A 23,911-nucleotide genomic window follows, 5' to 3' on the forward strand; every position below is an offset into this window, starting at 1 on the left:
GCCTGTGTTATAACTGGGAAATCCCAGGCAGAGGACTCTCTGGAGCATTCAGGTTGTGAGAATCCTCAGGCAAAACTCCTGGTAAACTGTCTAATAATGGAGGGAGCTGAGGTTCCCTTGCAGACCTTGTTATCAGTCTGTCTGTTGAACTTCCATTTCACATCCACTCGAGTAACTAGCATCACCCTTCCCCTGGCAGTCTTTGCCTTAATGCTTTCTCAGATGTCTTTTCACCCCATTCACAATTCCAGTTAAATTTTCACCCTTGAACAGACAGGCTAGACAGCTGCTTTAGGAGTCCAGTTGGGTTTTGCTGGGTTGTTCCTGTGGAAAGGGTGTGACATATCTGACCTCTGCCACCCCCCAGTTTTTCAGCCACTCGCTCAACCCGAATTCACTGTTTGTACTGGGGAAAAAAGATGGGGAGGGGTCTTTTTTCTGCTGATGCTGGAGAAAGTTGGTACGGACCCTTGCTCCTCTTTTCTGTGAAGTAATGAGTCTGAAGTTTCTTGAAAATACAGGTTACACAACACTTCTAAGCACTGTTTGTGAAAACAGGCCCCGAGAGTAGCGTTTCTGAAGTCATCCTACATGAAGGATCTGCCTCGTGTTTGCTAACAGAAGAGCAGTCAAAGATTGTTTTCTAAGCTTTCTAGAAGAATGAAAAGAGAAACAAATACTTCTAAAAGGATATGCCTTTTCAGTTTGAGTTGATTGCCTTGGTACTGCAATGTTACATGCCTCCCCACCCAGACACCCACGCTCCGAAATGTGTATATTAACACATTCTCACCTGCAAAAGAAACTTATTCTCTCGAGTTGCTAAATGTATGAGTTTCTGTCTTGCCTGTGACTCAGCATTTGCCATGAAATGTTCATAGACTTGGCAGTAGTCCATCAGTTCAGAAGAGAAGGGATAATAATGCTAGAATCAGGATGGGATATTCCTATTTACATTTACCTGTGCAGCATTTCTGGCTTCAAAGTAGTCCATCTCAAGGTTAATTGCCCCAGCTTTTCAAGGAACCACACCCATGGCATGCTTTGCAAGTTCACTGAAGGAGATTAAAGTCACATAAATATAAATAGAGTCAACAGAGAGAAAAGAGAGAGAATATGGGGACTGAAATAAAAATAAAGAGGTGAGGGCAATGGGACAAGGTGAGTGTTTCTAGCAGCTGACCAGAAAGGCTCAGCACCAGAATACACATGGGCCTTCCTAAAGAACCGCAGAGCAAGGAAGCTAGGCAGCATCTCCAAAGATGACCAGAGACTGCATCATCTTTTCTAAGAGCAGTAGAGAAGGGACCTAAATTGAACAGTAATTCAAGCAGGCAAGCATACATGTCTAGCTAGATACAGCACATTGCTGGCACAGCTAAGAGTATAAAGAGAGAGGGAAAGATTCTTTTAATAGATTTCTTAATCCATACATCAGACAAGGGACACTGGATGCCCAGACATCTGAGCAGCAAGAGGAGAAGGGGGAAGCATCAACGAACGCTGGATTTGGTGGCCAGATTTGCGCCATAATGTAACAAGGTTACATTAAACAAATCTGGAAAAAAGAGAAAATTAAAAAAAAAAAAAAAAAGAGTGAAGAAAAAGCCTGGGTGGGCTTTTAGGCAAGAACAGGCCCCAAAGGTGTGCAACAAAACCTAAACACTGAGCTTAGTAATCACTCTGCCACACCAAGAGAAAACAGCTCTAGAGTATAATTGCTGCTTCATCATAATTGTAAACAAAGGATCAACCTGTCCTGCCTGGCTGGCACTGGAAGGGGTTAGATTCAATCTTTGGCTCCCACTGGCTGGAGCAAACGTTGAACGGGAAAGGAGGTTGGCATCAGGGGCTGGGCTAAGAGAGGCTCCGAGACGCTGTTGCCAGCAGGTTTCTGTTGAGCTGACGTTTCTTCTCTGCATCACTGGATAAACACGCCTGCCTGAGCACAGCCCGCAGGTCTGAGCCTGCTGCACTAGCGCCTGGAAGGTGCACCCGAAGGGTCGCGCAAGAGCTTCCCCTGCCCAGGCCGGCTTGTTCAGGGCTAGCCCAAGCGCCCTTCCCAAGGCCTACCTGGCGTGACGGGGACATCCCCCAGAGAGAAGGTGCAGTGTGCCAAGTGGGTGGGTGAGAGAGCACCACTGAGAGAAAAAAGGCCCAGCTGCAGGACAAGGGAGATGGTGCTGGTCAGAGAGAGTGTTTCAAGTATGGGGCTGTGTAGTAAGAGCAATGGGAAGAATATGGGGAACAGATGAAAAGTGCAATAAATGGAAAAGGTAAGGTAAAGAGAGGGAAGTATAGAGAAAATAAGAAAGGAGTATAGGGTAGTGCAATTTTATGTCATTTTCTAGGGAGAAAAAGAAAGGCCTCAGGTGCAAAATCCAAAAGGGTGTCTAGAGGAAGGAGCACGACAGTTCATGTGGTAGCATTTCCAACAGCCTAGAAAGTAAGGCATGTCGGTGCGTAATAAACAGGACTGTGTGTCTTTAAGAGACCAGTGTTTGTGTTTTCCCATGCTCTCCTATTGTGGAAATAACTTTGAGTCATTTCTCTGATCCTGGAGACAAACTGAACAGACACAAAACATAACAAAACACAATAGCAACGGAAGAGAGAAATTCCTCCCTCCCCCTTCCACCACTAACGCATTTTACGTCAGCGATCTGCACGCACTCAAAGCCTCAGAGTGGGAGAGAAACAAGGCACAGACTGTGTTGTTCAGTACACACTTCTTGAATCAAGCTCTCCTTCTCCACCACTGCATAAACAGTTAAAACATGAAAGCCACACTTTCCCAGTCTGTTACTTTAAAATATTTTATCCAGTGTCTTTGGTTAAAAGTCTGACCTTCCAGATTTTCCACAGGCGGTGAACTGCAACAGGAATTTCCTAGCTTTTTTAAACTACAAAGCTTTGCACTTCAAAGGCCCTGCGATTTTTCTCTCAAGCTTCATGCCCCACCCTCTGCAAAAAATATGTCAGTTTGGGACTCTTACAAAATGCCACATTCAGAGGCTCACATACATCTAAACATCAACATCACAGCTACGGTTTTCCCAGAGGGGAGCAAGGGATGCACACCCACGAGTGGCCGGCCCCAAACCCAGGCTGTGTCAAGACTTCCCGCACCAAAATGCAGAATCGCCACTGATCAGACCCGAGACGAGCCCATTTTCTCTGTTTCTTCCTCCAGCCTCTGTTGTTGTGCTGAGGACTGGCTTGGACCCTTTGGCGTTACAGACAGCACAGTCCTGAGAAGCTGCAAGGCCTTCCAGGTCTGGTTTAACGTGCCATCTTTTTGACTTTGGGGGTCGTAAAATGAATCCCAAGCTTTTCCACTCTGCGACTGTTGTTGCAGCCTGCTGGGAGGAATAGGATGGCTTGACAGGGAGAAGCAGGACGGTTTGTTGGGGATTGCGAATGCCACCTGTGGAGCTGCAGTGAACCCTGCCCCAGCCCGCAGAGCGGGGGGCGATGCCCCAGCTCCGGGCAGGCGCCGTGCGCTGGCTGCAGGAGCAGAGCAGGTGGGCAGATCCGCAAAAGAAATGACCTTCATCCACCTTCCTCCCTGCAGGAGAGTCGTCCCTCGCAGGGGTGAGGGTTGGAAAGCAGTCACAGCACACCCCAGCTTTTGCAGCTTTCCCTGAAGACAGGGTGGGGGGTGGGTTCCCCGTCACGTGCCCTCGCAAGCAGCTGTGCTGGGGAGTGAGCACGAGGCAAGCCCGGGAACGGGAGCTGTGCGGAGCGTGGGACGGCACAGACAAGGCTGGGGGAATAAATCAGGCATGGATTGGCTTCCCTCTGAGAAACCTTCCATTAAGGCTCCACTGGATATTTTCGGACTCCACCTGCCTATTTTTAGGAGGGATAATTAATGCAGAAGGAAATGGGGGGGGGGGGGGGGAGGGGGCGGGAATCAAGCTTTAAGTCAAATAACGGAAAATTTGGTATTCTCCACAAAATCACTATGATTAAGGAGGACTAGAAAGGAAGGGTTATATTTCAGCAGCAAAAATATGCTACAAGTCACTGTAAAAATCGTATGTTACATGGTGTTTGCCAGGAGAGGGGAAGGTTTTCAAGAAGACGGAGCTTCACCACTTCACTCTTACTGAGCTGGAGCGCAGGCACCGCTGAACGCCCGGCTCTCAAGCACCGCTGTACTCCGGCCGTGCCTCTGCGTAGCTCTCAGCTGCGCTCAGGCTCCTGGCTCCTCTGCCTGTTGTGACTGGGCTCTGGGAGGGGCTGGCTGGGACCTGGAGAACGCCCAGCACCGCTCTGCCCAGTACTGTGTGGGAAGTTAGGCAGGAAGAGGAAAAACCCCAGCCAAGCTACGCAGCACCCCCACCAGGTCCTTAAAACAATCTGCTTGAAGCACAGGGCTGTTACGAGGCTAGAAAAATCTGTTTCATGAACTAAGATGGGAGGTTCTCAGACAAAAACCCTCATCCTCTTGGATACGGGAGCTGGAACATGATAAAACAACGTGTGCGATGCTTTCAAAATTCAGCCATTATTTTACCGATAGCAGTGGTTTAGATTCACATCCCTCAGCCTAACAATACAGTCTTCTACCAGTGTTAAATGGTAACGTTGCCTGTAGAAGAAAAAAAGCCTTTCCTTAGTCATCTGCTTGTGTGTTCATGTCCCACCTCCCTCCGAAGAGCGATTGCTTCAGAGCAGGGCCTCCTTGCTTGCCTGCTCAGCATCTTCTGCACAGCACCGTGCAGTCGCCACACACAGGAACGGCACCTTTGCCCTCCTCCAAGGAAAATCACCCTGGCTCCCTCCTTTCCAACCACACCCTACGTTCCCTGTCACACACACGAATTTTTATACTGGAGGGGTCACCTCCTCTTAGACCGAGCCCAGTTTGTGAATTCCTGATACCACAGAGAACGGCTAACGTACCTAACAGAACTGGAATGTGCCAAGGGGCTGCACTCAGCACCTCCCTTTTAGGTACCTCTGAAAAGAGTTGCCTCTTTGGGGAATATTATACAAAAATTATCTTTTTAACTTAGAATTGCCATTTCCTGTAAGCATGACTGTGGTCTGGGAAGGGTTGTTGCTAGGAAAAATCCCTGGGAATTATTCAGTACCATTCCTGATCATACCTTCCCTGCCTGGTGCCCTGTGTCTCTACACAGAGTGTCTTTGCAAACCTGCTACATGAAGATCTCTCTATTTCTGAACTCAGGGAGGTAGATACCATCTCCCAGGACTGATAAAACAATTGGAAGAGTAAGAACATGCTACAGAGTGTTTTTTCTAAACAATAGTATTTCTAGTTGTAAAAGGTTTGCAGATGTGACACGGTAATGAGCATTTGAACTACTTGGTGCTAGACACATTGTAATGATACGAAGCACTATACAGTAAAAGTGATGCTGAAGCATTTATATTTTGTATTTGCTTTCAATTACGTTCGATAATAGAATTTACAGCAGTATTCCCCACAAATCTTAGAAGCCCAGATTCATGAGATATTTAAGCGACCACTAATGAGCTCCTGGCTTCTCTGATAATTTCAGCAGAAGCCAAAGGCAGAGTGGGCTGGCTGTGGTTTGGGTTTTATCAGTTAGAAAGGTACACACTGACATCTTGACCGTCCCAGTCAGAGGCACAGCAAGTACCTCCCTCCAAGGCCATCAGGCAGCAACAGGTCTAACTGCCACATGGGAACCAAGCTGGGTGAGTTTATCCAGCTCCCAGGTGACAAGGACCTAACAACAGCCACTGCCATCGACATCTGCAGGTACCTCATAGACACATGCACGGAACCAACACAAACACAGGATGGGCGCTTTCCTCCTTGGCCAGATTCTGCTCCAGATAAAAGATTCAGATGCTGGAGCAGAATTAGCGCTGTTTGCCTATGAGCACAGCCCTGCCTTCACGGATGTGTCCCGGTCTCTTAAACCTACAGAGTCTTTGGTTCTGATGGTAAATATATTACATGCTCAGTAGCGTTTTAACCAGCTTTCTGCAAAGTGGCGGTTGCTATGTGGAATCTCAGCCAGAACCCAGAAAGTCTGGAAAATCATCAACACAAGTGATGTGTCAGCTTTTTGAAAAGAAAGGGCTATGGAGCTGTTTGAACTTTGTTGAAAAAGTCAGGGAGTAGTTGGTTATTTTATGTAGTCGCACATCCATAATTTGAGTTCATGTCTATAAATAACTTCCTTTTTAATTTGTAGTTTCTTAAGTTAAAAAACTTCCTTTAAAGAAGAAAAGCAACATCTGTTACACGAACCTTCTGCCAACATTTAAAATCCCTTAGATGGTACCTTTGCCAGTTTTCTGTTTTCCTGGAATAGTGTGCAGGAGACAAGAAGTCAGTAACAGATTTTACAACTGACTGATACCAAATTAAACTCGTGATTCTTCTCTGTTCACATAAATTATGTCGTTTGGAGAATGTTACCCATAAGCACTGCAAAAAGAGAGGGAGGAATTTTCCCTGCAGTTAGATTCCCACCACTTACTAATTCCAATGTTTTGCACTTACCTTCGAAACAAGTTCAGTTCTAGAGCAGAGCGATCCCAACGCCTCCCTGTCGTCTGGGCAGAAAACTGGACTTCAGATCTGACGGGACTCCTGCGTGACGTTTATCAGGCACCAAAACCACTGCTCTGGGACACACACAAGCGACCAAAAGTGCATATAAAACGGCAGTGGTAAAAATCTGTCTGCCCGTGCTGTCAGCGCCTGCTACGGGGCAGGAGCGCCCGGGTGCCTTTTGGGGCAGCTCACACAACCGGAGAGCAGCCGGGAAAGCAGAGGACAGATACTGGGGTGTCAGCAGCACCTGGCTCAGCAGGAATGAGGTCTGATCTAACGGGAATGGCACGGGCACGGACTTGGGGAAATCTGGGTCACCTGTGGGGTTTAACAAGAGATTTGATGGGGACATACTGGATACTTGCTCGCTCTCTGTAACTGCCGAAGAGCTTGCTTACTTGCTGCTCCTGCCCATCTTACATAGGCAAGGCCTTATGTAGGCAGCTTTCTCTGGCCTACCTGTGGTAAATATACTCACATACATAGTAATTAAAACGTATTAATAACTCTTCCTGCACTAGCCACTGCTCTTTGCTCCACTCCTTCCTAATCACTTCAATTCAATGATCAGGGTTTTTTAAATTATAATTGACAGATGAAGTCTAATGTATGATATTTTACATTTTAAAACCCTTGTGCATACCATGACTTACATGCTGTTAAATCTTGCATAAGAGGTATGGATGCTTGGGTCTGCCTTGCTTTCATTCCAGTCACTCCAACAGTTTTCAGCCTTTGTAGGCAACTGATTTGCTGTAGAACGAAGAAAGTAAATTCAGTGTTATTCTGCGCAGTACTGAGATGCATGGCTTTTCTGTTCAGGTGGCTCTGTGTCCTTGAGTAAACAGACTGACTTAACACCTTTCTGTGCAGAAAGACAACGTTTTCATCTTGCAAGTATAGAATGGGGCACTGCAGAGGGAGGCCAGGATTCCTTTAGGAATCTCTCCAGCCCTGGGTGCTCAGGTAACTGTCTTGGCCTTTGCTTCATCAATCAGATTTCTCTTAGTTCTTATGCTGCGCGTAACTAGACATTTGGGCAAATGCTATGGTCACAATAATAACAATTGCATTTTTGTTCATTTTTTGTCTTAGATTCACAGCACTTTGTGAGTTTAGATGAGCCAATTTAGCAGTCTTATAAACCATTATCATCAGCTCCTAGCGTAGCCCCAAAAAGTCTGCTTTGTCCTTAAAGCCTCCAGCATTTCCCTCAGGAGACATGCAGCTGGCGTGTCAGCCACAGTTTTTCTACTTCTGTTTTAGCATCCTTACATCCCTTTGAGTTCTGCACTCTACCTACCTCTGGCTTTTGTTTGTTTGTTTGTTTGTTTCATGTTAGTGTCCTTGAGGGGCAACACCTGCAATGCATTCTTCAGTTACAGCATGTCCCTGATCTGTAACTTGTTCTTCCCATGTGGTAACTGTGCACTTCCATTGTCACCACTTCCAATGCACACTGAAATCAGACAAGGGAAAATAAGCTACAACAGGGAGGAGAAACTAGATTTTTTCCACAAGTGGTACTTGCTCTCAGAGTTTTATAACCATGTTAGGTTCTTAAACTGCTTTCATTTTGTTTCCTCAGAGTTAACAATATGAACAGCTTTATTTCAGCAAGGCATCCAAGTTAGGCGGAGATTTGTGGAAAGGTACTCAATTTGTTCTTTAAAACACCCTTTTTTTCTTGCAAATGTAGTTATGTGAAGAAAAACACTGCAATTGTGTTTTAAGTAGAGGGAGTCTTTCAAATGTGGTGAAACTCAGAGTGATGCATAGATTTAGTTAAGGAGACCACAGGAAGCGGAACACAACTCTGTAAAGTCAAATCAAGTATGCACTTGCATATGGTTAATGTTGTGAAACATTTCTGTTCTCAAGCTAGTTACTTACTGAACTATTTGAAGTATTAAAATCCAGTTAGATTACTCATCTATGACGTGCTTTTTAATAGTTCTGGCTGAGAGCTGCCCTCTAGTTCTAGGGGTAAACTTTACCCCGTCAGTAATCTTTCTTGAAATGTATTGATCTTATGAATGGCAAAGTTTAGAAATCTGACTCACATGAGGGGTCCAAAAAATGCTGCTTTTTAGAAGTATTTTCTAGTTACATGTGAAGTTTAACTGAGCCATCTGTGTAGAAATCAAACAAATGAAACTTTTTTTAAAAAAATCCTGTAGCAAAGATGACAACATCAGGAGTAAATTATATAACTTTTTTGATAGGATTTGAAGTTACCAGAAATCAACTATAAATGCTAGTTAGTTTGGCAAGGAAAAACAAATGCCACAGAAGAAAATTGGAATCACTTACAACAAAGCTGACAGACTGCAGAGAACTGCTTTTTATCGGTGCTCTGCAGATGTGGGCTATTTCCTCTCTTTTCATTAAGAAATCCCAGTTTCACTAGATGCTGTTAAAAATAAGCATCTATCACCAGTTTTCTGCACAGCAGTATGTGATACCAGCACCGCTTCCTGCATCCCCACAGCGGGAGACCAGTAGATGGGTGACTGGTACTGGTGGTCCAGGGGCGGCAGGCAGCAAGCCCTCGGGGAAGGGGGCTCACCCCAAACAGCCGTTTGACAGGGTGACCCAAAGGAAGTCATTATGTACCAACGCTGCTTTTCCTCTTTAAAGCTTTCTATAAGAGAGATTAGCAACACGCATCATAAATTAAAATGCCATTTTCCAAACTTCTGGACTGACTGAACACTCGCCTGTAATAGTTCTGAGCACACAGTGAAAAGGAACCACACCTCCAGAACAAGCTGAAGGAATCCAAGTGTTTGGATTTTGGCCAGGATGCCAATCCGGGAGGCCAACCAATGCTAGATTTCGACAAGTAAAGCCTTATGTTGCTTTAACATCCTTCAGTCAAAGTGTTTCTTGAGTGTAAATTCCAGCTCTACGAGTAAGTCTGCCCTCTTTTCATGAAGGCCTCTTGGAGATTATAAAGCTCTAGAAAGACACAGGAATCTGATCGTGCTGAGCACACTGCGTGACTGTGCCCTCTAAATCAACACAAGATGAGAACACAAGAGCTATTTAACGTACCACTGCAATAAAGCTAATTCCAGTATCAATCGCACAGGCAGGGAAGTTTAGTATTACGATGTCCTTATATTTAAGAACCATGTACCTAGAAACCAGTCATGCCAGTTCAGAAAATTCTTCATGAAACGCACAGATCTGAGCGAGTCCGTAACCTCTGCCGAGCATTAGCTTCCCTTCCGTCTTTAGGTGCAGTTTGTTTGCACCAGGAAGAAAGGAAACCCTAATGGCAGGTTGGCATATTGTGGGCAGAAACCTTTGAGACCTGCAGAACAGGGAGACACGTTCAAAGATTTTTTTATCTCCTTTCCCCAAACTATTTTACTGTCTGATTTATCCCCAAATCAAATTCACGATGGTGTCAAGCAGCAACTACTGAAGGTAAATGCGCACTGTGAACACAGGCACAATAATGAAATGGTTAATATGGAACTTGAATCAAGAATGATTTACAAGGGTAAAATAAATAAAGTCAGTATTATGATATAAAAAATAGGCTCTTTCAAACCTTTTTTAGATTACTTGAAAAGATTAGAAGATCAACCGATAAATTCTCACCAACCCACTGCCTCAAGAGTGTCCAGCCTGCACCGATCACCAGGGGACAGTGCTTAAAAGAATTAATAATATTAGGAGACTAAATGATTGGCTGCTAATACAGAGTAATCAGGATTGCTCTGGAAACTGGGTACAAGCAAACCAAGTGTGTTTGATACAATCAAAATTAACTTAGAGATTTAGGACGACACCCCATCAGCTTGGCTATACTCACCAGATGAGGACTCTAGCTCAGGAAGCAAGGGCTCTGAAAAACACCGGCTCAGAGCGCAGCTGGGTGAGAGGTCCTTGTACGTCTTACAGCCAGAAAGAGTGGAGACATCTTTGTGAATGAACAGACAATCATTTCAATTAGGGAATAAACTTATGCTGAAAAAAATGTCGATTCTTCCACAGGAGCGGTGGCACATTCAGCAGAGGGGCAGTCCAACGGAGCCTGCGACCGTCTCTGCCTGGATTCCTTCTCGGTGGAGCTGGCGTGTGTTTCACAGAGAGCTTTCGGTCTAATTCAGGTATCTACAGATCAAGGAGGGGTTAAAAGGCTGGAGAAGGCTTGTAGCACAGGCATGAGAAGGATTACGCTCCACGAACTGGAATTACGCCTTTGCAATGGCCTTGGAAAGCACAACCCGCTCAGCCTGACACAGAGGTTAAGGGACAGCCCCGCCAGAGGGCACAAGCAGCTGGAGGGCAGCTCCTCCGTCAGACAGGGGGGAAATGAGACCCAAAGGCAGAAACCAGAGTCAGGCAAATTCAGGTTAGAAATAAAAGGGTTTTTAAAAATGGTTACTTAACTGTTGGCACAACTTACCATGGGTTAATATGACTTCTTCAGCACTCGGGATTTTTCTAACGAAACACTGTAGTTCACCAAGAGATGTTTGACAAATGCCCTGGCTGCCACCTGACAGCATGGGCATGGATGTCCCGAGGGTGGTAGGTCACAGCCCAGCCCGTGGCATGGCACAGGGGGTCCTTGTGCCCTCGGAACCCGGGAACTGGGAACACTGTAGAAACAAAAGCTGAACAGGCCTGGCAGTGCCTCATGTCTGGCTTTTGCCTCAGACTGTCGGTGACCCACCTCATGCAGACCTTGAAGTCAAACTGAGTGGACTTGGCAGCTGCAGGACGGGAGCCAGCGACGTCCCGGTTATCCCCCACCCGCAGTTCACGGCGTGCCCCTCGCCCCTTGCTTCCCTTCCAGGCTGCGGTGTTTCCCCAGCATAACACTGAGGAGAGCACACAAAAAGCACAAACAAGAATTCAAGCAAACAAATACTTTAGAAATAAGTTAATTTTATTGGATAGGCATTATAGCTTCTCTCAGTTTCAAATAATGGAGAAGCCAATTCACACGGATTACAGAGCTATCAGTTACTTTGAGTAATCTTTCATAAAAGAAAGAAATTAAATACAGTTCTGCTATAAAAAGTGCGACAGTTATAACTGGAAGTTTTTCAAAACAAAAGCAAGTTTTACTACCTATTGCAAAAATTGGTTTAGTGCTTTAATACTTTACAAAGTAACAATCCAACTGCTAAAAACAGCTCTTACACATCATCTTTGTCGAAGTATGGATCAGATTAAAAATGACATTTAAATTTAATTTGAATGAAAACTGCATGTAGAAAAAGTTCTCAAGAACTCACACCTTTCACAACAAAAAAAATTCATTATCCTTTAACATTAATTAATGCTCCTGGTTTCTTTTGAACCATGGGTTTAAACATGACATGGCAGTCAGCTTAAAAATTATCAGCTGTTTTGTGTGCAGATGAAAGTGACTGCAACCAATTATGTCTTTAAATTGCAAATAGGGAAGGGAATAGGAAAATAAAAATTCACTCCTTTCATACGGGGTAAAAGTTTTGCATGAAAATGGTCAAATACAGAGAAACCTGAAAAGTCACTTCAGCTTTAAATAAGTTTCTGGTATATCTATCATTTTGTTTATTGAAATCATAAATCAATCTTTGCTAAAACAGTATAAACTTATAGAAGACAACAGGAAACTCAGACTCAGACTCTGGAAAATGAGGATGGTACGACTACCAAGAAGCTGAACTCTTAGCCAACAAAAATCAGTGAGACTTGCTTTATTCCTTATTAACATTTACTTGAGCCTCAGTGAGACCCAGCTACTGTCCATCTTTGAAACACGGACTTCAAGTACAAGTATGTTCATTGTACCATTTCTACGTTTTTAAAAATGCTGAGTTTGCTAGGTTATTAGAAAGTGTCACATTACCTGTCCTGATCTTTTAAACTTCATAAAATTAGCTTTGGTTATAATTGAACAAAGACTCAGTTAAGGAGTAAATGAACTGCTGTAAACTACGGGTGTGACATCTGTGTTATTTTAATTCCTGACTGGGGAGACAAGCCACTCTATATGCAAACTGAGCTAAGAAAGCCAAATCTTTATTGGAAAATCTACCACAGGCTTTAAGGACAAAGAGCTTTAGAATTTGTCTAAGGAAGTAGAAGATGAAAGGGAAAATGTTAGCAACAGCAAAAAAAATAAACAATTTGGGGAGGGCACATTATACAACAGTAATAGTAAAGTTACAATGAATTAGCTACATATACCTTTTGTGTATAATAATTCAGACTATCCTTCAAGATTCGTCCATATCTGAGAGGCATTGAGTTTTAACAACACAAAATTGTGTAACAAAAAAGATAAACTACACCACATGGCAGAAATACATGTAAACAGCATTGACATTTTCAGTGTTTCATTCAGCTTCTTCCATACAAAGATGTCAGTCACAAGAATCAACGAGGAAGAACGAGGCCTTCCAAGGAGAACAAAGTCTTTCAGCCACGCAACCGTCAACGTCAAGGCATTAGGACAAGTTTATAACAGTATTCTGTGTCTTACAATTGAACACAAAATAAAGCTCTAGATGGACTCCAGTAACAGACAAGAGGTCTATGCAGATTTGAAAACCTGCTTTGCAGCTGAATCATGAGAAGACCAGCAGATCACAAGTGCAACAAGGAGTTAGCAGAGTAAGGCTTGGAAAAGACGCAGAAGTAACTGCTCCTGCCTGGGAAAGAGCACAAACCTCAACTAGATCATTGGGATAGAGTTTTATACAAAGCTGTCAAAGCTGGCCTGGAATACTATGGTTGGTGGCTAATTCCATGAATTATTTAATCTAGGCTTAAATCCCGTTTGTTCTCCTTGGTTTATGGTGACTGAACAGAGACAGGTATCATGTGCATGCAAAGCTCTTTGAGCAGCTCCGAGGCAAAAGCATCGTTTGTCCTGGACACGTACTGTGTGCAGTACACAAAGGCCATATTTACAGTACTCAGAACCTTGAGCAAATAAACGATAAAACCATTGCTATATTTCTGTTAGTATTAAAACGTAAGTGCACACAATTTGCAAAGTTCAGAGATGAGAGCGCTTCTGTCACGCCCACATGGCTGCGTTTCAATTCATACCTGATTGCAAGCCCATGAAAAGGAGATGCAGGGCATTCTCTGAGCCCAAGGTGCCATCTTTTGCTGCTACATCCTCCTGCATATTTTAACTAAAAGCACAGGGAAAAGGTTTTCTGTTACTTAAACCTGGTGCAAGTGACAAGGCAGTGTTCTGCTCCATCTTTACTGCAAAGACACTGCTCAGACGCCACGGGCCAGGACTAACTGTCTGTTCTAAAGGCAAGAATGACCAGGCTTGCTCTGTTTCGGCCAGGCTGGCCGTGGCTCTCCAGCTCCCAACATACTGCCAGGCAAAGCTCCTGGGCCAAGGCGTTCTAATTTTATTCTGTGGCAAAGCAGTTACATGGGTTTTTGCCTAAAAATGTAGCTTTTACCTCTCAACTTGCCTGAGAGGGGAAGTGCAACTCCAGTGTAACTCCATTTTCAAGCTTATATGGAATTTGCATGTGAAAAAAAGGAAGAACTGGGTAACTGTCCTACAAGCTTATTCTTTAAACTTCCCCTCACCCCCCCCCCTTTTTTTTTTTATTTTAAAAGAGCATTTGAAAGGGGCAAAATTAAAATAAAATACACAACTCACAGGAGTTAGGCACTGTTTAGTTCTAACACTGGATTATATTTTTGCAATCTCAGATGACTGCCACTAGAGTAGAAATTGCTTTATTTAGGAAGGGAAGAAAACTTGCCATTTTTCTCTCCTTTCTTCCCCAACAGCAAACCTCTGCCACAAAGTAAGAGACTACATTAGATGCAGAGATGATTGGCAAAATATTTTTTTTTTTTCTGAGAATACAGCCTCTACAAAACTTCCAGACTTGACAGGAAATAAGTTTTGATACATCTTCACTGGTTTCCCTCTTTTCAGCATTTTGGTGCCATGGTTACTCCGCTAGCTACCATTATCTCTCGAATTTTACATCTTATCTCCTCTTTTGAGTAAGGTTTCCTGACACAATGACACTTGTCAAAGAATTACAAATTTTTAAAGGAAAAAAGCCTTCAAGATGGCAGGTTATTCAGATGAATACAAAACAGTTACACAGACGACAGAGGCTAGTGTTTTACAGCCATGGTTAGATGAAGCAGTTGGGACAGAGGCTGCATCCAGTTAAGTGACTATCAGTCCCCAGAGAGTCGTAATTTTAAGGCTGTTTGGAACATGGTGGCTTTTACCCATATCATGTGTTCCGCAGTGCAAATGTGCATCAGCCATTTCAATCCTCTTGGTACAGTACGTGCATTCAGGTAATGGGACATTAACCAGCAGTCAGAACAGCACATTCATTTCAGAGGAAAATCAAATAATCAAAACAGAGCCATCAGGATATCCAAGAAGAAAAGGTCTCATAATCCCCCCAGGTCGGTGGAACGCACTAGCCCCACTATGAATGCAACAGTTAAATGGACGGGTATGTGGTGGTTTGGTACAAGGCAAGCAATCACTTTATGAATAAGCCAAATTATTTGTTCACACGTGGAAAATCACTAAAGAGAAAATGTAAATTCCATTGACTGAAAAGAAGTGTAGACTTACAAAGGAAAGCCCTGAACGTGTGCTGGAGTAATGCTCACTTGATTTTCTGAAACCAAGAAAGAACTTTTCCTCCCACAGAAACTGATGCTCAGCACACCTTAAACCCACTCTATTAGGAGAAACCTAGATGCAGAATCTTAACGTTAGTTAGGCACCCAGACTTGAGAATTTTGGTTGCAGTACATACCTTAATAGTAATTCTTAAATAAACAAACCAACCCCAACAAACTAAACCACAAAATTTATGGAATTTTAAAAACTACACTGACTCCTAGCTTAACGTTACACATAGTTTGCAAAGTCTTTTTTGCACAGATCATCAGTAACTGATATGTACAGTACAAAGAACTAAGAAGAAATAAAATCTGAACACTTTAATCTGCAAGAATAAAATGCATATTAGATATATATTAAGACACAATGAACCTGCCAATTAGAGGATGACTTTTCTATGATCTAGAGTGATTTTCTTCCCACAGATGTTAAATGGTTGCACTGGTTATTAATGCTTGATTTTCACTCTGAAGGAATAATAAATCTCTGATTTATTATTTTTTTAAAAGAAAAGTAATCCTACTCCAGTGGATCCAAGGTGTATTATGAATGTCTTAAATCAATCAATATCTGTGCAGAAATGTTTCATTTGTCAAGAAAACTTTCCAGATGAACATTTATTCAGAAGCTGCTTAGAAAAATGGTGACTGGTAGGACTGGAAAGAAGAATGGAATTGAATAGGGAGGGACAGTGTTGTACCAAAATATATAAAGAAAAATTTAAAGCTTTTCAATTGAAAAAAAATTGTATATTCAACGCGCATTAGATATAGATGTGCACAACAGACAGAGCAGTTAGAAACAAGTACATTTACAAAGCTTTCTTCACGGTTAATTTCTACCAGCATTTCTGAAGGTAACCTACTAAAATGATGACCCTGTTTATAATAAAGGTGCAAAATATTGCTCTGTAGCATATTTTGAAAATAATATAAAAATAATTTCTATATTACAATTTAAACTTGGCTTGTAAAATTCCAACATAATACAGCCTTGTCTACAAACAGAACATACTTACAAACACCTCTATTGGTTTCCTTTCATTTTTAACAATATAATATTTTAGTCATATACACTGGAACTTAATGTGCAAATTAAAACAGGTACTACTGTCTGTTACTGAAATAATTTTAGCTCCATGCTATATACTGTTCGCGATCCTCTGCGCGAGCTGCCATACCCTAAAACAAATACTCATCAAATACCCTAAGCTGAAAAGCCATCTACAATCACCACCAGTTATTTTGCTTCTCTGGACCTGTGTTTATTGAAGATTATTGTGGTTTCTATTAACATACGGGGTTCGGCCTGTGCAAAACGTTCCCAGCGTTACGGAGACCCTACTCCCTTACTAGCTCCTACTCTGCTTTCACGTCCAGCTTGCAGGCGCCTGCGTGCCATGGAGGCCTGACGGCAGGGCCCACTGCTGGGGGCACCCTGCCCACCCATTTCAGAGGGCAGCAGGGCCAGCCCAGAGAGGCCGAAGGCTCCTCTCGCCTCCTCGGGCAAAATCCTCATCGGTTCTCTCACTGGAAGAGTAACACCAGGCAGCCCGAGGGGAGCAAACACCGGCTAAAGGCCTAGGCCTGGATCCCACAAACATTTATGCTTTTTCTTAACAGTTACACGAAGTTTCTGAAAAAAAGCAGTCTCCTTGATGTCAGGGTGCGGTGAAGTTAAGCACCAGTTTAACTGTTTGCAGAATCAGAGTTAGAGGGCAGTATTTTTTTGTCAGATCTGTGCTGTGGATTTTTTGATATCTACACCTCCACCACACGAGAAGTAGATGACCCTGAATATGCCGATACATGCAAGGATTGCTACGGCCTCCGCAGACTGCCCTGATCTGCAGCCACATGGCACGCAAACCCATGTTAGCATCCCTCCTCAACGCCGTGCCAAGCAACACTGCTTACATCATCAACTTTGTGGCTTTAGAAAAGATGACTCTGAAGACTTCACTTGGCCTACTTAGACTTCTTAAGAAACAAGGAACACGGAACTCCCCAAGGACAGCATCTTCCTTTCACTGATGCCTTTAATGTTGCCTTTGACCTAGGAAGTAGGAACTAATTGCTAAAGCTGGGCCACACACTGTATTTCCATCGCATTTATAAAGCGTAATGAACCATAATAACAGAAGGTTAATCAACTGTTTTAAAATCCAAAATATCTGAAGTTACCTTCGATAATCTGCGCCACCTTCTTCTGAATGAGCTGCCTGTTAGCCGTATGCTACAACTGATAGCCACATTTGAAAAAATACTTGTAAAATCTAGCAATAGTTGATTAACTCTTTATAAAGCATTTCAAATGGAACTTTAATATAAAGTGTGACTGAAACCCATTATGTATTACAGGTGTCCTCTGTTACAAACAGACCTTTGTATCAGAGTTTATGAACAACGTAAAAAACTTGCATAATTGGTTTAAGCCTTTTTTAAATTAGAAAAATTGTACATTCACAGACTAAAAAAAAATCCAGCTTCCTCCAACCTAAATATCTCCCGGTGATGTTGGCTCTGTTCTGGGAAGGTGCAGCCTACCCAGGATCTAGTCCGTGCTTTTGAGATCCGGACAACAGTGAAAATTGTTGAATCCCTGTCAAGGAGAGAGAGGGGGGAAAAGCACATGCAACTGCAAAAATACACGTGTCTTGCAGCCACCTGAGCTAACAGAAGAAACAAACAGGGTCCTGCAAAACTAAAACTGAGTTCTGTACAGCTGGGACTAAGTTCTGGAAGGTACAGAGAGGGCAGACCAGGCACCGAAAAGGGCTTGCTGGCCTGTGGGCTACATATAGCTTTCAATGTAAGGAAAAATAAACCAAAAGAGCAGTCAAAGGTTAGCCATTTAGTGCAACAGAAAAATACACTTGAAGGTTATTCCCTCTTATACCTAGCTGAGGAATGACACAATTTCTTCCAGTGCTGGTGATTGCAAGTCATGAGCAATTGGGGATTCCCTCTGGGAAAAAATAGGTAGAAAATGTCCTCACATAGCTAGGCTCTTCGGTTAGGGGGACAATCCCTTCCTCAGGAGGAGGCACTGTTTCTGCATGTTTGGACTGTTCAATACCAGCTATGGGATCTTCTTTAGACGACTGCCACAAATACCTCAGAAATAATAATAAAAAAAAATAATTAAAAATATTTTTTAAAAAAATCACAGTATTACTTATCCAGAAAAGAGGACAATTACTAGGAAAAGGTGGGTAGAATTTAACTGGCAAATTGCATTGTAGGCCTGCAGCTTCTTTACAGTATCAGATATTAAGGGACAAAAGAATAGTGGGGTATTTGAAGACAGTTCTAAAAGAAAACAGCAATATTAAGCAAATTATTCAAAGATATACCAAGAGGAGTATTCTGAGGAAACAGATACAACTAAAAAGTGTTCTGTCAGTATTTCATATAACAGATATTTAAAAATGTGCAATCCAGTAGTGGTATATATTTATGGAAATATCTGAGTGACTTGACGATGATAGTGAAATACTAAAGCTTGGTACCCTACACAGACAAGCCTATTATTATTCAGAAGACCAGTTAATTTTTCAAAATAATCTAACATACAGGTACAGTCTATTCAATAATATAGAACAGAGTAATTTATCTAAATATTGTCCAGCTGTAAATCTTTCTTTTGCGAGCAGTGGATCTTAAAAACATACCATAGGAACAACTCTTTTGAAAAATGGGAAACAGCAAATTCACATGGTAATGGCTTATTTTTACATACGTGCTGTTACTTTTCCCCTCATTCAGAACAGATACAGCTGACAAATACACGGGCTGGTGTAGCTGGCTGCTAACGTAGGGTTTCTTAAGCACTTTACATAGAAGCAATTCTCAGAGTATCAAATGCTACTGCTACTCTAACGCTCTATGAATTCTTAAATATTTCTTTTTTTCTTGAAGTTCTATCCTGCCACTTTCCTCAGTCTCAGCAACAAACACAAATAAGTATGCCATTTGTTGTGCTTTAACGCGATCTGGCTTGGTTTAGCACGATCTGCAACCGGATTTCTCTGACGAGAACCAGCAGGTAACCACCACCCTTAACCAAAACAGGCACTGGTGACCAGTGCGCGCGGCCGGAGGCACAGGGTTTAGAGTGCGCTTACCTGAGGGACAGCAGTCACACGGAGCTTTCCCCTCTCATTACGTGCACCGATACCTCCCTCTTGTGAAGGAATGCGAATTCAGTAACAGTCAGTAATGGCAAGAAATACAAAGTACAGGTCTGGATTCACGGCACAGACCGTGGCTTTTATTTTTAGGAGTGGCTAATGGACTTATTTTGAAATGATTCTTTAAATATCCCACTCAGCAGAAAACCTAAAGATATGGTAAATTTGAAGTACGTGCTCAGTTGCACAGATTTCAGTGGGACATTAGCAAAAGCTTATGTGCTTTTCCTGAAAGCCAGCACATGTCAGCATAAATTTGTGTATCTTGTTTCACAGACTACTTCAGGCTTGGTTTCAAGGCTCACTAGGATTAACTGTAAGCAAGGGAAGTGGTGGAGCCTGCGTCAAGAGTAAAAACTGGGCTACAGCAGCAAAGAATCAGGAACAAAGACTGTTTGGCAAAGAATCTTTCCTGTGCAGGCCAGAAAAGTGCTATTCCATAGCAATTAAGGCAGAACTCATGTTCTGCATCTTCAGGTGGCAGAGTAATCGGTCTTGGAGGCAGCACTTCACCTATTTCTGGAAAGTGAGGGTTCTTTTTTTTAAAAAAAAAATAGGTAGACAGTAAATGAGCCATTGCTTACAAGTGCAACAAGGCTAAAGATCTGTTCTTACTACATTACACCAGTTGGTGATGGAGAGGTGCAAAAATGGCGAGTACTATATTGAAGAACACTTCCTAACGTCATACACATACTTTACCAGTATTTGCAGTGTCTGCTTTACAGAAATGTTTCTATGAGCAAAGTTTTGTTTCCAAAAATATTGCAGATACTTCTGTAAATATCTGGGTATCAGACTTGTGCAAACATGTGCTAGGAGTTGCAATTCATACTGGAGATACTTTATAGCCATCTTGGAACCTCCTGCGGGGTACATAACTCACTCTAGGAGAAGACTCAGAAAATAGATGGAGCCACCAGACTTCCAAGAAACATCAAGAAGTAGTTATATTTGCGATAACTTATCACTCAATAATGCTGAGAAAGGAATAAATAATGATTAAATTCATGCAATGGCTAAGAGAATCAATTGGTGCAATACCTTTGTTTTGACAAGCAGTTCATTCAGCTCTAAAATGATCCTAACTTTCCTAGCTGGTCACCAAATTATCCAAATCTAATAAGATTTTTGGATTTTCATTTAACGCCTCTCAATTTTAACAGAAATGGAAATACTACTGAAATTCAGGTGCCCAAAACTATACTATATGGAGATTTTTTGTGACGTGAAGTCTTGCAAGTCATCATATATTTTTTATAAAACCCGTTGAAATACTCAGTACAAATAAAATTGGCTCATTCTACCTTTTTATGGAAATGTAGAAATAACTGGTAAGAACTTAAAATAAAAAAGGGCTAACAGCCCTCATGAATTCAGACCTTTCACTCCCATTTTCCCAGAATCATTCAACTTTAGACTGAAATGAGTACAAACATTAGTAGCAATGCAATATGCTGCCGTGTTAAAAATGTGCAGTATGCAAAATCACTACCCTCCTGAAAAAAAAAGGCTATGAAAAATTTAGGTTTTACTGAGGAAAAAATACTCTCATAATAGCTATAGAATTCCAAATGTCTGCAAGGCAGATACTACCCTACTACAACACCACATCTCCGGTATTATGACTTTTCCCTATCATTCTACTACCTGAGTGATGTCAGTGTAAATTCAGGCACCATTAGTAAATTTTTGACCAAACATATACACAGCACTGACAAAGGAGTAAACAACCCTTCAGCTTACCAGTGTATGTAAAAAAGACACCGACAAAATGGAAAATAATACTTTTTTTATGATAAATTAATCCTATTATTTCCTCATTGCCCCGGAAAAGCGAAAAGCTAGACACTATTTACTCATCAATCCTTTATTCTTTTCTTAAGGATTCCTTTTACTGCAATTCAACACTGTTTACTTTGTAAGTAAGAAAATGGTAAAACTAAGTAGTCACAGAAGAATCCTCAATGCCTGTGTCCCTTGCTTTCTCTCTCCCTGCGCTTTAACTCTTCTTTGTAGCAGTACGAACAGTAATTCTCAGTCTCAGGCCGACCATAAAAGGAACAGTTCTCCTTCTTACAGCGGTTCTGCTGGATGGAATATATTGGGCAAACTGTGCTTCTGCCTTGATTTTTATCATTGTTCAACCAGGTCTGAGGAGCATCCTCATCAGCATATTCTAAGCAGTCTCTAATATCACCAGTATTGAATCCATTTGTGTATGTCTGAGACTTGTGTTCGGTAGGCATGGCATAGCTCAGCGATTCCACCGTGTTCACCGTACGGATCCCGGATATCCGGGCTGGGCTATAGCTCTGAGAAGACAGTGATCTGTTTTGTTGGGGATAGGTGGCACAGGTTTTTAAGGTGCCAACCACTGGCTTGTAGGTATCATCTTGGAAGCTCGATGGCTTGGAGTTGACATCATGCAAATGGATGACACTTTGCCTTTGAACAGGTGGCGTATGGCTATAGTGGGCAGATACCGGAATGGGTCCACTTTTCTTAGCACCATTACTAGGCGAAGAAAATGACCCAGGAGTGGGACTAGTGCGATCTTTAAATTTTAAAACCAGTTGAGTTGTATGGCTTTGAGGCAAGACGGGTGATGCCCTATCCTGAGGAGACGTTTCTAATTTTTCTTTTGAGTACGCTTCTGGCTCCAGTTTCCTGCTAGATGACCCATTCAGTGCAGCCTTTTTCTCAGCATCCTTTCTCTTCTGTTCCTGCTCTGCGTTGAAACGCTCCTGTGCGCTGGTCAGGTAATAGCCTATCATCTCCTCGTGGAACTGATGCCTATGACTGGTCAAAAGAAGGCCAGCAAAAATAAACTTTCGTTCGCCCTGCATGGCAGCTCTCAAAATGTTCAGGCTGAGTTTCACGTCAGTGCTGTACTTCCATGGGTCAGACTGCTTATCAAAGGACTTAGTGTTCACCTTCTCAGTGGGTGAGTTGCTAGCTCTGTCAGTCGGAGATGGAGTGGTCTTTTCAGATGGAGAAGTGCTCGCCGACTGTCCCGATTCCTCTTTGCTCCCTTTTCGAGACTTGGACTTCTTCTCTTTGACCTTCTCTACTGTGTCACCATTTTTTCCATTCCCTGAATTGGCTCTGCTCATTTTGCCATGCACCAGGCCTCCAAGACCACCCATATTCTTTTTCAGTTTAATTCCCAGGGTTTTGCTGAGGCTTCCTATTTTATTGGCAACTGAATCCGTCCTGGTTTTGTCTTTATCTTTTCTCTGTTTGTCCTTTTCTTTTTCTTTACTGTTTTTGCCATTATTGCCGTTGGAATTACTACAGATGGAATCTCGATCCGAGTCCATTGAGTCAGCCAGAGACTGAACGTCTTCCCCAGCTGAAGCTGTAGGGGATTCTGGTTGAGCCAAAGGGGCCTGCTATGGAAAAGTAATTATAATTAGATACCGCAAAATCAGTTTCACACAGGGACTTGGTGCAACGCCCCCCCTCCCCCAAATCCACTATAGATTTTGACACTGATTTCAAATGTACTTTTAAATTTATGCACTGACATTTTAGGCTGGTTTCTTCACCAAATAAAGCAGCTCATTTGGCTGTGCTGACTATGTATCTTGCTTATTCCTGCTGTGGGTTTTGGCTCATTTCAAGCATGTTTGTAGGACAGAGGTCGGTCATCCAGAGGTTCTGTGACAACCAGTGCCTGATCAATGGCAGATGCGGGCACACAGCCGCCCTGCTTGTGCCGCCCCGCTGCGTGGCTGGCAGCAGGGATCGGCCCTTCAGCAGGAAGCACCTATGACACAGGCTGCCTCTCAGCCAGGGGGGAGGACAGAGCATGGAAAGAAAACGATAGTATTTTGATGGAAGAGAAATGAGGTTCTGCTGAAAGCTGAGAGGGGGATGCAGCACACAAACCTGTGCGTTAGCAGTATTTCAAAATTCATCGTGTTCAAAACCCAACTTATTTAAATTGGTTTCTTCATTGTTCAGGTCTCTGGTGCATGAAAATCAAAGGTGTGCTGCACCAGACCAGAGCTAAACATCTTGCCCGAAATATTAAACTTCAGCAAGTAGACTGAGAAATACAATAAGGTGCATTCATTCTGACTGGAAGTACAATGCAGATAAAACTGGCGTCAGAAGTCTGAGTTCCAATTTATATTTTAGGTAAGGTAATAGAACATCTTTCTTGAAAATGCAGTAATGAGGATCCTAGGATACTTTAAAATGTGGCTGTGTTCATTTACTCCTGCAAAACTTAGTCTTGCTTTCAGGCACCATGAAGCTAAATTCTGCTAGAGACGAATATGAAACATTTAACTAACCATAACGATTCAGAGCTCTGCAGATGTATATACTTGCAGTATAGAAATGCATGCCTGCTTCTTGTCCCTGGCTACTTAAATGTCCTTTCTCTCTCAATTCCCTGAGCACCCCAGCACTCAGCAGGGAGCAATGCTGTTACTTTGTAAGTAAGAAAATGGTAAAACTAAGTAGTCACAGAAGAATCCTCAATGCC

The 23,911-nt window shown here is 42.6% G+C and overlaps 1 protein-coding gene across 7 annotated transcripts in view; it reads right to left on the bottom strand.

Moving 5' to 3' along the window:
* Nucleotides 1–11,453: 11,453 nt before the first annotated feature.
* OTUD7A (OTU deubiquitinase 7A) overlaps nt 11,454–23,911 on the bottom strand; it is a 146,504-nt gene continuing 134,046 nt past the window's right edge. For 6 of the 7 annotated variants that reach the window (XM_040601683.1, XM_040601684.1, XM_040601682.1 and 3 more), the window contains one exon: nt 11,454–22,808. In XM_040601683.1, coding sequence (XP_040457617.1) covers nt 21,378–22,808 — 1,431 coding nt within the window. In that variant the 3' untranslated portion in view covers nt 11,454–21,377. The remainder of the gene's footprint in view (nt 22,809–23,911) is intronic. The other variant, XM_040601687.1, reaches the window with a different exon arrangement.

The sequence above is a fragment of the Falco naumanni genome, chromosome 7 (genome assembly GCF_017639655.2).
Source record: "Falco naumanni isolate bFalNau1 chromosome 7, bFalNau1.pat, whole genome shotgun sequence".
NCBI lineage: Eukaryota > Metazoa > Chordata > Aves > Falconiformes > Falconidae > Falco > Falco naumanni.